This window comes from Centroberyx gerrardi, chromosome 20, assembly GCF_048128805.1.
Source record: "Centroberyx gerrardi isolate f3 chromosome 20, fCenGer3.hap1.cur.20231027, whole genome shotgun sequence".
NCBI lineage: Eukaryota > Metazoa > Chordata > Actinopteri > Beryciformes > Berycidae > Centroberyx > Centroberyx gerrardi.
The window spans coordinates 1,765,946-1,778,412 of NC_136016.1; the positions used below are offsets into that span (position 1 = coordinate 1,765,946).

At 42.6% G+C, this 12,467-nt stretch overlaps 1 protein-coding gene and 1 long non-coding RNA gene across 6 annotated transcripts in view; both read right to left on the reverse strand.

Annotated features, from left to right (window-relative positions):
- Positions 1 to 4,902, reverse strand: part of LOC139917762 (alpha-actinin-2-like) — a 43,955-nt gene extending 39,053 nt beyond the window's left edge. For 4 of the 5 annotated variants that reach the window (XM_078290642.1, XM_078290639.1, XM_078290641.1 and 1 more), the window contains exon 1: positions 2,593 to 2,694. In XM_078290642.1, the coding sequence (XP_078146768.1) occupies positions 2,593 to 2,694 (102 nt within the window). Of the gene's footprint in view, positions 1 to 2,592; positions 2,695 to 4,869 lie in introns of those variants that run through there. The other variant, XM_078290643.1, reaches the window with a different exon arrangement.
- Positions 4,903 to 10,889: 5,987 nt separating this feature from the next.
- On the reverse strand, positions 10,890 to 12,258 carry LOC144543002 (uncharacterized). Its single transcript, XR_013507575.1, has 3 exons — positions 12,140 to 12,258; positions 11,508 to 11,578; positions 10,890 to 11,038 (listed from the first exon to the last, which is right to left on the reverse strand). It is a non-coding gene; the product is annotated as an uncharacterized LOC144543002 (long non-coding RNA).
- Between the last annotated feature and the right edge of the window lie 209 nt (positions 12,259 to 12,467).

Sequence of the window (12,467 nt, forward strand, 5' to 3'; positions counted from 1 at the left end):
AGAGCCTGCAAAATCTGTACTCTGTAATGGATGGGATTTAAAATGTAGCCAAATACAACATTTCAGTCAAAACATACTCAAGTAAAACTGACATAAATAAATAAAGCGTAATAAATAAAATTTGTTGCTTCCACTCTTGGCTATGCATAGCTTTGCTGGCTGGCAGGCTGCACGCTCTGATTGTTTGCTTTTTCCATTCAGGATTGGTCAACAGGACTTTTGACCTTGTCAGCGTGTATGTACATGTTTGCTTGTGTGAGTTTGTGTGTGTGTGTGTTCATGTCATCAGAGGCTACTTTTAGAAACTGAAATGCAAACTAGCCACCTGTCATTTCCATTTAACAGTGTCCGCTGTTCTCATACATACACACACACACACACACACACACCATGTATTGTACTGACAGCTATGTCTGCATTCTGGAGATTTTGCATTTTACCTGAAAATAAAGCACAAATCACCATTCACATGTGTGGAAATGTGAAATTCAATACGAAACCATTTATCCTCTCACACTATTAATATTTACTGACAGGAAGCTGCAATTTGATGCAGAGACCCTGATCACCCCATGTCCCTGACCTCCTAAAGGAATCAGGGCACACCTGAAAATGGCCATGTTGGCGCATCCCTGCCTGTATGACACCACTAGCGATAGCTATACGGAAATCAAGGTTTACGTGATGCAGCATGGCGGCAAATAGCAAAATAAGTGAAAATGGCAGGTTTGTTACAACAACAGCCTGGAGGTTGGGCCAGCAAGCTACCGCTCTTGAATAAAAAGTCAAATAATAAAATATATTTCAAACAAGTTCCATTTATTGAAAACATACATTGTTTACTCGTTGCTATGCCAACCATTCATCTTCTTCGGTGGTTTGATCACTTACGATTGAAAACGTCAGATTCTGATGGTCCGCTGCCAACGGCAAGTTTGACATTTTTCAACGTATGCGCCACTCTATTGTGCACGAAGTCGCTGTCCACAAGGCGGCGCTGCGTTGATACTCCTCCATTGACTTGAATGATTTCAGGCGGAGCCAATGGAACTGAATTGTTTAGGACAGTGGTTCTCAATGTGGGGTCCGGGGACCACCAGGGTCCTTGAGGGGGTTCCAGGGGGTCCCCAGCAAACTGATGAATTGTTCTTCACCATCGTCACCAACTTCACCATTATTTACCATTTATAAGAGGTTAACACAATTAGAGAATGTAGAGGAATGATAATTGTGATCATAGTTTAGCTGTTATCTCTCTACCTACAATGGAATAGGTCATGGAATTCTGGACAAAATCATATCTAACAATAAAAATATTTTCAGATTTGGATCAGAGAGACAAAATCCCATCAAATGGGGATCCATGGCTCTAATGTGGACTAAATTAGGGGTCCTTGATATGAAAAAGGTTGAGAATCACTGGTTTAGGAGACATCACACAGACATTCAACTTAAAAAATGCACCTTTGACCCTAGTGATCAAATATGGTAGTATTCTCTCTAGCAGAGAGACCAAATAGAATGGGGCCCAATGGAGAATTTGCATAAAAGCGTGTTTTGTGAATGACTTAAACCTCCAACTGTGAATTGAATTTACTGACATGTATAATACAACCCAGGTAGTATCCTCTAGATGTAAAGGTTGATCATATTTTTTGTTTTTGATAAAAAGCTATTTTTTGTCCATTACCTTACAAATAATTCATGTAGATGTCAATCATCAACTTGATTTCCAGTAGCGACATACTTTTACAGCAGCAAGTGTGGAAGTAGGCTATTGAAGACTCCAGGAGCCAGGATATTATTTAAACCTGTTTTGTCTTATTTTATCAATTAACTGTAGCTAGTTACAGCAGGCGATGTGGCAGTTGACATGGCTGCTGGCAGCAAATGTTATTCATGTCCAAGCATTCATTCATCTTTATTTACCATGCTCTAGTGTTGATTCCCAATGGGGAATCAATACATTTTCACCTTATCTTTTATTAATAAAGCTGAGTTCAAATAAAGGCATGAATTCCCTGAGACAGACTCATCTCTAGAATGATTCCTAATAATTCCTAGTGCAATTCTCTCTCTCTCTCTCTCTGCCCCTCAGTTAAAATTAGGCCTTGCCAGGCTAGCATCCCTCTTTCATGAACATCAGATGTGGTTGAGATGTGGTGACAGCTCTTATGCTATTCACATCAGAGGAATGGCACTGAGCACCGGTCATGTCTGTGGTGGTCTATTGTTGGACATTCCCATCCGGGTCCTGGCAACATGTTCGTGCTGATGTTGGAGGTCATTATCAGCACTTAGCTTCAATACAGTAGCATGTCAAGGCACTCCTTGCAAAACTGGTTGTGTGTCAGTGACTCCACAATTCACGTCAAAATACTTTTGACAAGATAATGATAAGGAATTTTTAAACAGTCGCAATGTCAAGGAGAACTATTAATAACTAGACTATACTCGGGGCTCTTTTGCTTGTTATCATGAGGACAATTTCTGAATCCATCTTGATAAAGGGAGTTTAGCTGGAATGAAGGGGAGGGTATTCCTCATTCCTCCCCTAATTTCAAATAATGATCCTAGAATAGGATGACCAACCTTCCTTTGTTGTTTTTCCCAGGCGGGGTCTAGGAGCAGGTCCCTATCCCACTCTTCCTCCTGCATGGTGTAGTCCAGCAGCTCCTCCTCCGCAGTTTGCATCTGAGGCAGCATCCTGACAGACTAGAAACCAGGCTAAAAATCAGGCGATGAACCAGGCTTGAAACCAGGCTTTGTTGATTGTTTGATCCCCCCTCCTTAGTGTCCTTCTCACCTCTGGTAAGTCACTTTTGACACAGCAGAGCTTGAGTAAAGGCTATGGCTGAGCCAATTCTCAGTAGGATTGGGGGTGGGGGGTGGGACGGGGCAGGTGGCCTTGTTCACATGTTTAGCAACACCCAAAGAAGTTTGATGGATGATGTCTGGCTTGTCAAACTTAAGCATTTTTCAACAACACAAATTGGCCAAGCAAGGTACCTAGTGTTAGAATTATTTATGTCCCAGTTGCAGACAAAGCTTGTAGGACAGAGGGAAAGTGAAATCCCTTCCTCCAATTGCGCTATCCACTGCATACCCATATTTTTATCTTTGGGGAACAAGTATCCAGTGCTGGCACCCATCAACAATCCATAATCAAAGCATGGTGATGTTGGCTAGTTTGGCAAGCAGCCAGTTGGCTACTGTCTGACAAACTATGGTGCACCTCATCAACAATCAGAGCATTCACTAAAATCTGGGTATATTTGATGTCATTAACACCAGGAAATAGACTAGATATCTAAAACATTTTGATTCGGTTTACCAGCGGAGGGAGTTTCTCAAAGGTCATAGGCCTTCAAATATTTAGCAAAATGTTAGAAAGTCACATAGGAAGCTACTGTTATCTTTTTTCACAGTAGGACTGTATTCTTGGAAAAAAGGCACGTGGAAGAAGTCCTTAAAGAGTAACTAAACCCCAAACCCGAATTTGTGGTGATGCCTGACACCTAATGGTGAAAAGTAGGGTACTGAACTGGCCATCTGCTATTGGCTGGTCTTTGTGCCAGGCGATGTCACCTTCTATAGAGTACAACAGGTGGTGACATCACCTGGCACAAAGACCAGCCAATAGCAGATGGCCAGTTCAGTACCCTACTTTTTACCATTAGATGTCAGGCCTCACCAAAGATTTGGGTTTGGGGTTTAGTTACTCTTTAAAAATAACATCTACTTCAGTCTGGTAAGAAATGATGTGGCTGTCTCAGGAGGCCCCTACTACCCTCACCTCCTCAGACCCTGCAGCACTGAGAGGCTTGATGGTCATACAGTGCGGCCACACCCTTCTCCTGGCCTTTGCAACAAGAATCTATTAGCCCAGAGTAACACAAAAATCATTCTTTTATTCTCTATGCAGTATTTAGTGTTGATAGCATTCCTAAATTCATAAGACAATCCCAAGTATTAATACACTTGTACCATCGCTTTTTATGGACCAAGAATTCACAAACCCAGAGGTACGTGACACCAATGCTGGGTACCTTTGTTAGCCAACTTGTCCAGTTAGACAAATGAGCATGTCAACATTCAGAGACTGGAGTGGTATGTGTGTTGACATTGAGAGATAGAGGAGAAAGGCTATACCTAGCATGAGAGTTTGCCAGAGCAGTGTAGGCTGCTGTACAATGACAACCATGTGGTTATTTGCAGTTTCTCACTTCTCTCCTCATCTTGAACATGCATATTACTATCAGACAAATAAAGTTAAGTGGACAAGGGAGCTGGTCTGTGTGTGCAGGTGAGAGAGTAAAGCAGAGACTGACAGAATGAGATCTGTGCATGTTGATAAGCCTAGGCTTGTACTTTCTATTTGGCATAGAATTTGACATGTGGCATATAAAAGATGTTAAGTATTTCTAAACATCAAAAAATCATTGTCAAATTAATTGCGCTACCTTGAATAAAATTAATGTAAACAAATGAGACCATGGTTGAGATAATTGGTAGCCTTTCTCACGCCAGTGGTATTGTGAGTGCAAGTGTTTCTGAAAAAGACCACATTTCCCATAAACCCGTTTGCTTCCTGTCCCAAAGAGGATGTTGCTTCTTCGGTCAAAGGTTTTCTCTTTGTCATTGCTGAAGAGGATAAACATGTTGGAAGTGATTTATCCATGGACCTTTCACTCCTTCCACTATCTGCCATAGGGAGGGAAAGTCATCTCCCCCTATGAGGGGTGGAAGTAACAAAAATAATAAATTAAACACTGAATTGATTAAATAGCTTTGACATGAGACAGCTTTGACATTTATTTATTCACAAGTAATTTAAACAATTCAATTTACTGCATTTCCAATCACCACTGCAGAAGAAGAAGAAGAAGAAGAAGTAGCATAATAATCCTAACAAAAAAAAATATAGTATAAGGTAGAAAGACACACACAAAACCTGACACGTTGTGAAAATCAAACATGCAGTCTATTAGTTATGGCTTCCACCTCAGACTCTGACTCGTACTTTAACGCTTTTGAGCGTATTGCAGCCACCTTGCACTGGCCAAGAGATGTCTGGTCCCTCTTGCTACAGTGTAAACTAGTAGGCAAGGCCCAAGAAGTGTGTGCTAGCCTCTCCATTGGACAGAGCCTAGATTATGATACTGTAAAAGCCACTGTTTTGCGTGCCTATGAGCTAGTCCCTGAAGCTTATAGGCAAAAATTTAGGAATTGTGAAATAGCTAGAGTTCTGTTTGATAAATGGTGTCAGGCCTGTAAGGCCAGTGATTTTGCGCAGTTGCGAGAGCTGCTCTTGTTAGAGGAGTTCAAGAAGTGTCTGCCTGAGAGAACTGTGGTTTATCTAAATGAGCAAAAGGTCACCGCTCTCTCTGAGGCAGCCATATTGGCCTATGAGTTCGCTTTGACTCACAAAAGTGTCTTTTCGCCTCCAATGCGCCGCGATCATTCGGCCCCCATGGAGAAAGTAAAATCTCCCAAAGGCTCTCGGCGCAGCGCACCCGTGTTAGCTGAAAATCGCGAGTGCTTCTACTGTCATGAACCTTCCCACCTCATTGCTGTCTGCCCAGCGCTTAAAAGGAGGGAGAGATACAAAACCTCTATTTCCCCTGTTCTCATTCAAACCATTCAAATGTCTAATGCCATGCAGCAAGAGATTATGGCGGGGATTGATGAAGGCAAAATCGATGATGATTTTAAACCATTCACCTCTGAAGGATTTGTCTCTCTAACCAGCAATGAAGTGAGCTGTGTCCCGATTACCATTCTGCGTGATACCAGTGCAAAACACTCGTTCATCCGCGGCGGTGTTTTGCCATTTTCTGACTCTGACATACTGGTGTGGGGAACAGTGTGTTACGTGTGCCCTTACACACTGTTCAACTTTCCTCCTCCCTTGTGTCAGGCCCAGTTAAAGTTGGCATGCGTCCCCAGCTATCCATACCCGGCGTTGATTTAATGAATGAATGAAGGAATGATTTGGCAGGAGGAAAGGTGTTTCCTCCCCCCGAGGTGGTTTAGAGTCCTGTTCCGTGTGTGTGTGACTCTGCCTCCGCTGTGCTTAACTTGCCCCCAGTCTTTCCGGCGTGCGCTGTTACGCGTGCCCAAGCTCGAAAGCTTGGTGACTTGGTGGATCTCAGTGATTCGTTTATGGGTACCTCTGATCCACTAAGCCCCTTTCCAGACACAAAGTGTGCTTCTGTCTCGGTTGATTTGTTACCCCATGATGATGATTTGACTCTGTCCGTAGACAAAGCTCAACTCATTAAGGCACAGCAGTCTGACAGCACGTTAACTTCTTGTTTGTCTACCACCCAAAAACAAGGAGATGGTGAACAACCTGTTACTTACCTGCTGGAAGACGGTGTCTTGGTGCGCAAATGGTCTCCTGTGTCCGGTCTGGAATGTGATTCAGTCCATCAAATTGTAGTACCACAACAGTTACGTCCTCAAGTTTTGAGTCTAGCTCATGATCACAGTTTGTCTGGCCATTTGGGCATTAAGAAAACATACAACCGCATCCTTCGGTACTTTTTTTGGCCCGGTGTAAAGTCCGACGTTACCAAATTCTGCCGTTGCTGCCACACGTCAGGTAGCAGGTAAACCTAACCAGGTTATTCCAACTGCTCCGTTACATCCGATCCCTGCAGTTGGGGAACCATTCGAACTGTGTCGGGCCTCTCCCAAAAACAAAGTCTGGTTACCAGTACATCCTCACCATAATGTGTGCCGCCACTTGTTTTCCCAAGGCCATTCCGTTGCGCACCTTAAAGGTCCGGGCGATCGTCAAGGCATTAGTGAAATTCTTTTGCTTTGCCGAAACGCATCCAGACTGACCAAGGGTCAAACTTCATGTCCAAAGTTTTTGCCCAGGTAATGTCTGAATTGTCTGTGAAGCACTGTATCTCCAGTGCATACCACCCTCAGAGTCAGGGAGAGATTCCACCAAACGTTGAAAGCCATGCTTCGTAAATATTGTAATGAGTCAGATCGGGAGTGGGATGAGGGGTTGCCACTCCTGCTGTTTGCTGCATGGGAAACCACATAGGAATCTCTTGGTTTCAGTCCAGCAGATCTAGTCTTTGGACACACTGTGCATGGTCCGCTGCGTTTGTTGCGGGAGAAATTGCTCGCTGACAAACCCAGTCCTAGCCACAACATCCTAGATTTTGTGAGTACTTTTCGGGAGAAACTGCACCAAGCCTGTGAATTGGCTCGAAACTCGCTCTCCATGGCACAAATTGAAATGAAGCAGAGGTATGATAAGAAAACGGTTGCCAGAACGTTTGAGCCTGGCGAACAAGTGTTGGTCCTGCTGCCCCTTGCTGGTTCATGCCTGCAGGCCAAATTTTGCAGTCCCTATGCTGTTGAGCGTAAATTGAGTGATACAGATTATGTAATCAGTATGCCTGATCGAAAGAAGAAATCTCGTGTGTGTCACATAAATATGATTAAGTGCTACTTTGTCCGTGGCAGTCCTGTTGTGTTGTCCCCTGCTGCCACTGTGGTGTCTTTGTCATACAGTCTGGAGGAGGATGGACTGAATGACAAGAATGGTTCCGTTCCCTGTGCACGTCTGAAGAATTCGGAAATCCTAGGTAATTTAGATGCAAATTCGTCACACTTGTCTGAGTCTGCCAAAAATGATATCTGTGGGCTTATTAAGAGTCACCTAGCTCTATTTGGTGACAGTCCAACTCAGACAAATGTGTTGAGTCATGACATTGATGTGGGTGACCAAAGGCCCATCAAACAACAAGCGTACCGCGTCAATCCCACAAAACGGGCTGTCATGCAGAAGGAGGTTGACTCTCTCCTAGAGAACAGCTTTGCAGTTCCGAGCTCCAGTGCGTGGAGTTCACCTTCACTCCTTGTCCCCAAATCCGACCAAACGCCTCGTTTCTGTAATGATTTCCGCAAAGTGAACGCCATTACAAAACCTGACTTTTTCCCTCTTCCTCGTATGGAAGATTGCGTGGATCGTGTTGGTTCGGCCAAATATGTCACCGAGTTAGACTTACTCAGGGGATACTGGCAAGTGCGTCTAACACCTCGAGCGTCTGAAATTTCAGCTGACCACTTCCTCCAATATATGGTCATGCCATTTGGCTTAAGGAATGCCCCAGCCACTTTCCAGCGTTTAATGAGCAAGGTATTAAGTGGTGTGACAAACTGTGAAGTCTACTTGGATGACATGGTGGCATATTCATCCTCATGGTCCTCTCATATGCAGACGTTGCATGAAATTTTCGGCCGCTTACGTGATGCTTCCCTCACTCTAAATCTGGCCAAATGTGAGTTTGGGAAGGCTGTTATCACATATTTGGAAAAGGAGGTTGGGCAAGGGCAGGTGCGCCCTGTAGCCGCAAAAATACAGGCCATCGTAGACTATCCTGAGCCGTGGACTCGCTGTGGACTCTGTCGTTTCTTAGGAATGTGTGGTTACTATCGTGGGTTCTGTAAAAACTTCGCTGACGTCGTCGCTCCCCTGACCGGTCTAGTCAGTCCAAAGAAACCATTCATATGGTCACCTGGCTGCCAGGCAGCATTTGACTCCACCAAGGCTCTCCTCTGTAGTGCACCAGTGCTCGCTGCCCCAGACTTCACACACCCATTCAAGCTTGAGATTGACGCGAATGGTATTGGTGCAGGCGCAGTTTTGTTACAGGAGGATGAATGTGGTATTGATCACCCAGTCAGCTATTTCTCAAAGAAATTTAACAAACACCAGGTAAACTATAGTACCATCGAAACGGAAGCCCTGGCCTTATTACTTGCATTACAACATTTTGAAGTTTACCTTGGTTCAAGCCCGCCGCCTATTTTGGCCTATTCTGACCACAATCCTTTGATCTTCCTGTCGCAGATGCGAAACAACAACCAACGGCTTATGCGTTGGTCGTTGCTGTTGCATGACTTCGACATTGACATTCGCTATAAGAGGGGGGTCGACAATGTAATGGCCGATGCTCTATCCTGTTGCCATGCCCCCTAAGTATCAAACATTTTCTTTTGGGGGGAAAATGTTTGATTTTTTTTTGATGGGGGGGTGTTATGGCCCAGTGGGGGTCATGTATGCTGGCATGTTCTGTAGTGTGTATGTATGCCGGCATATTCTGTTTTCTCTCTCTCTCCCTTTCTGTGCTCTCTCTGGAGTGTGGGTAATTGCTTGCAGGTGGGGGTTTTACTATTGGATGAACCAGGTGATTGGAGGGGTGTGTCCTGTGTGCTGATTGGCCTGTGGATGACAGCTCCAGGGATATAAGGCCAGAGGACAGCTGGTACCATGCAGAGCCATATAGAGAGAGAGTTGCGTCAACGGAAGTCCAAAATGCTTGATCGTCACGTGATTCACGTAGCTTCAGATAGTTCCAGGAAGTACTTGGCGGGCAATTTGAAAACGTAAATACAGAGAGACAGAACTGCGATTTTTGGTAATTAGTAGTCAATAAATGCATTGATTTACAATATTTATATACAATATTTATATAGCACACCGACATGTGTATGTAGTTACATCAATGTTTTTTTAAAAAGTAAAACTTGTATGGTAGTCAAGAGTAATCGCATCCTAATGTTTATTGATATATTTAAAGGGAGGGGAAGGGAAGGAATGTTTCAAAATTCAGATTAGATTAATTTTCTACCATTTCTTTAATTCATGGTGGTTTCAGTAATCCCATGGTAACTGAGGGCCTAAGTAATCTTAATGACTTAAGCAGAAATCTGCTTATTAAAAAGGGTACATTAAAACACATCCCATCCAGACAGGACAGGACACATTAAAACACATATATATTTATACACATATAAATATATATATTTTATGTATCTTTTGTCTTTTTACTATGCATTTATTTACCGCAATGAATTCATTAAATAAATCTCTAATAAACTCAGAAACATGAATAGCATGTCAAGCAGGTTGTCTGTGCCCTTTCCTCCGTGTTGTCCTTGCATATAGTCTCCACCATGGTTTGCTGTGCTGCATGGGGATGCTCCAATCGCTCGGAGAAAGGAGTACAAATGTACGAATGTATTTTCACAAGCTAGTGTGGTTTATGTCAATCCCTACTTCATCAGTGAGTTTTTATCTAGCTGCCCATGTATTAAAAAGACGAAAGGACATTATGAGCGCTGGCATTTCTTTCTATCAAATTGACCTTGAACATAATTCAGTCTGCCAACTCACGTTAACAGATTATTGAGAATGAATGCAAATATACAGAGTTTAGTATGGCGTCTAGGCTCTAATCCTGTCACTCCCTGCAAGCGTGCACCTAGCTAGCCAAAGAGAGCAGCCAGGGAGGGACAATCCGGGGGAGACCTAGAATCAGAGCCTACAGGTGGATGCTGGGGTGGAGCTGGGGATGATAAAATGATATATGGTTAGCAGCAGCTAAGATAAGATAAGATAAGATTGCACTTTATTGATCCCCTAGGGGAAATTCGGGTGTCACAGCAGTGGTGTACAGTACAATGACAGGAAATAAGGTATATAATACAGTAAAATAATAAGGTAAATAAGAATAAAAATGGTGCAGAAAAGATGAAGGCAATATAGATCAATATAACACACTATAAAAACTATGAAGATAAACAATATAAAACTATTAAAAAAGTGTCTCGTGTCCAAGTGGACACAGTTACTGACTGGTTACCATCCTTGATAATAAACACTTATTTCCAAATGTTATGGAAACCACAAATAAGTGTACAGTTTCCCCACTGACACGGAGAGGAGAAAAAAATGGTTGGCTCAAGTCAGCAGGAGCAATCTTACTATCACTAAAGATCACAACAACAAAAAAATATGCGAGGTAATAATATTCAAACACTTCATTTGCACTTTTTCACAAACAAAGACCATACCATTGGGAAGCTTAATGTTTGGTTTATTAAAAATAAGGAACAGGGAAAGGCTTGTAAAACCCAGGGAGTTGAGACTCAGGGTGCAGGGTGAGGGTGCTGTCTCATTGCAGGGAGTCTTCAGGCTCCATTGAATCCCCCTGTGGTTCTTGGGCTGAAAGAGAGAGGGAGAGAGGGAGAAAAAGACAGAGGAGAAAGGGTTAGACACACCTATATAGGCTTGGATGGGAAATTGCCTTGGGAGATGAGGTGTGGTCTTTGTTCCTCAACTTAAGTTATGGAACTTCATTAGTTGTGATCATCAACAGCTTTTGCTGCTGATGTTTAACAAAGTATGACAAGTGGCATCAGTTACTGATGTGATATTAATTTATATAAAGTTGTCTCATGTTCTTGGTTGTCTTTTATATATGTAATGAGTGTATACATGTCCAGTGCTCCTACAGCAGGTTACTAATATACACTAACAAGATAAGATTACTTATATAATACAGTAATAGAATACATGTTTAGTATGATTACTTATATAATACTGTAGTATAATACTTTTAGTATTTAGTATGATTCCCCATTTAGCCTAGTATGATTCATTTTTCAAAATTGCTGGCCTATTTTAAACTTACCTTGTGTTTTCAATCTCACTTAGGTCCTCCAACTTCCCTCTCCCTTTGCCATCAATCCAAAATCAGCTGAGCTGCAACATAATATAGACAGGTAATAGTCAACAGAATCACAAAGCCTAAAAACACTCAACCCATAAGTTACATTTTTGTTTACTGTTTTGAAGTCTCAAATATGCACTCTAAATCCATATCAATAGCGATGTATCACAAACATAGCTCTCTTCCTTATTATTGTGTAACGTTAACTTTATTATTAGCTCTTACTCCAAAATGGATATCCTCATTTCACCACCTCCACCCACCACTCTACAAACACATGCCCCAATGTTATATTTAACTAATATTTAACTCCCCCCACCCCGCAAAAAATCACATTTAGAAGTATTTTTCTCTAATTCCACAACGTTGGATGAAATGGCATTAAGAGAACGGAATTTATAATTAATAGGCTGTTCGTGGTTAACGTTATGTGTTGCTAACTTTATTCAGTATCCTAGCCTAATCTGTTATCTGTTAACGTTCCCTAAATCTACTAATTTAGAGGGGGATAATCCACTAACATGCTTTAATGCACATGTTAATTTGATACAGATGTGCTGATAATATACAATCTGATTCTTTAAACATCTTACCCTTTCAAAGTACATCACAAACGGTCCATTCCGCTGCAACTCTACTGCGCTGCTAGTGTTAGCCGCTAACTTCCGGGAACTATTGAGAGGCTCCGCGATCCGCCATTGCTGTAAAAAAATGGTCCATTGGAGAGAACGGAGATGACGCAACTCTCTCTCTATATGGCTCTGGTACCATGGGCTCTCTTCTTCCCTGCTCCCAACCAGCCAGACCATGTTGTGATGCAGCTGCTGACTTTGTAACTAAGCTCCAGTAACTTGTATGCAGTTGCAGTATTTAAGGACCTTGAGTTATCTGTAAACACCTATTCCAGTAGCAGCTCCAGGC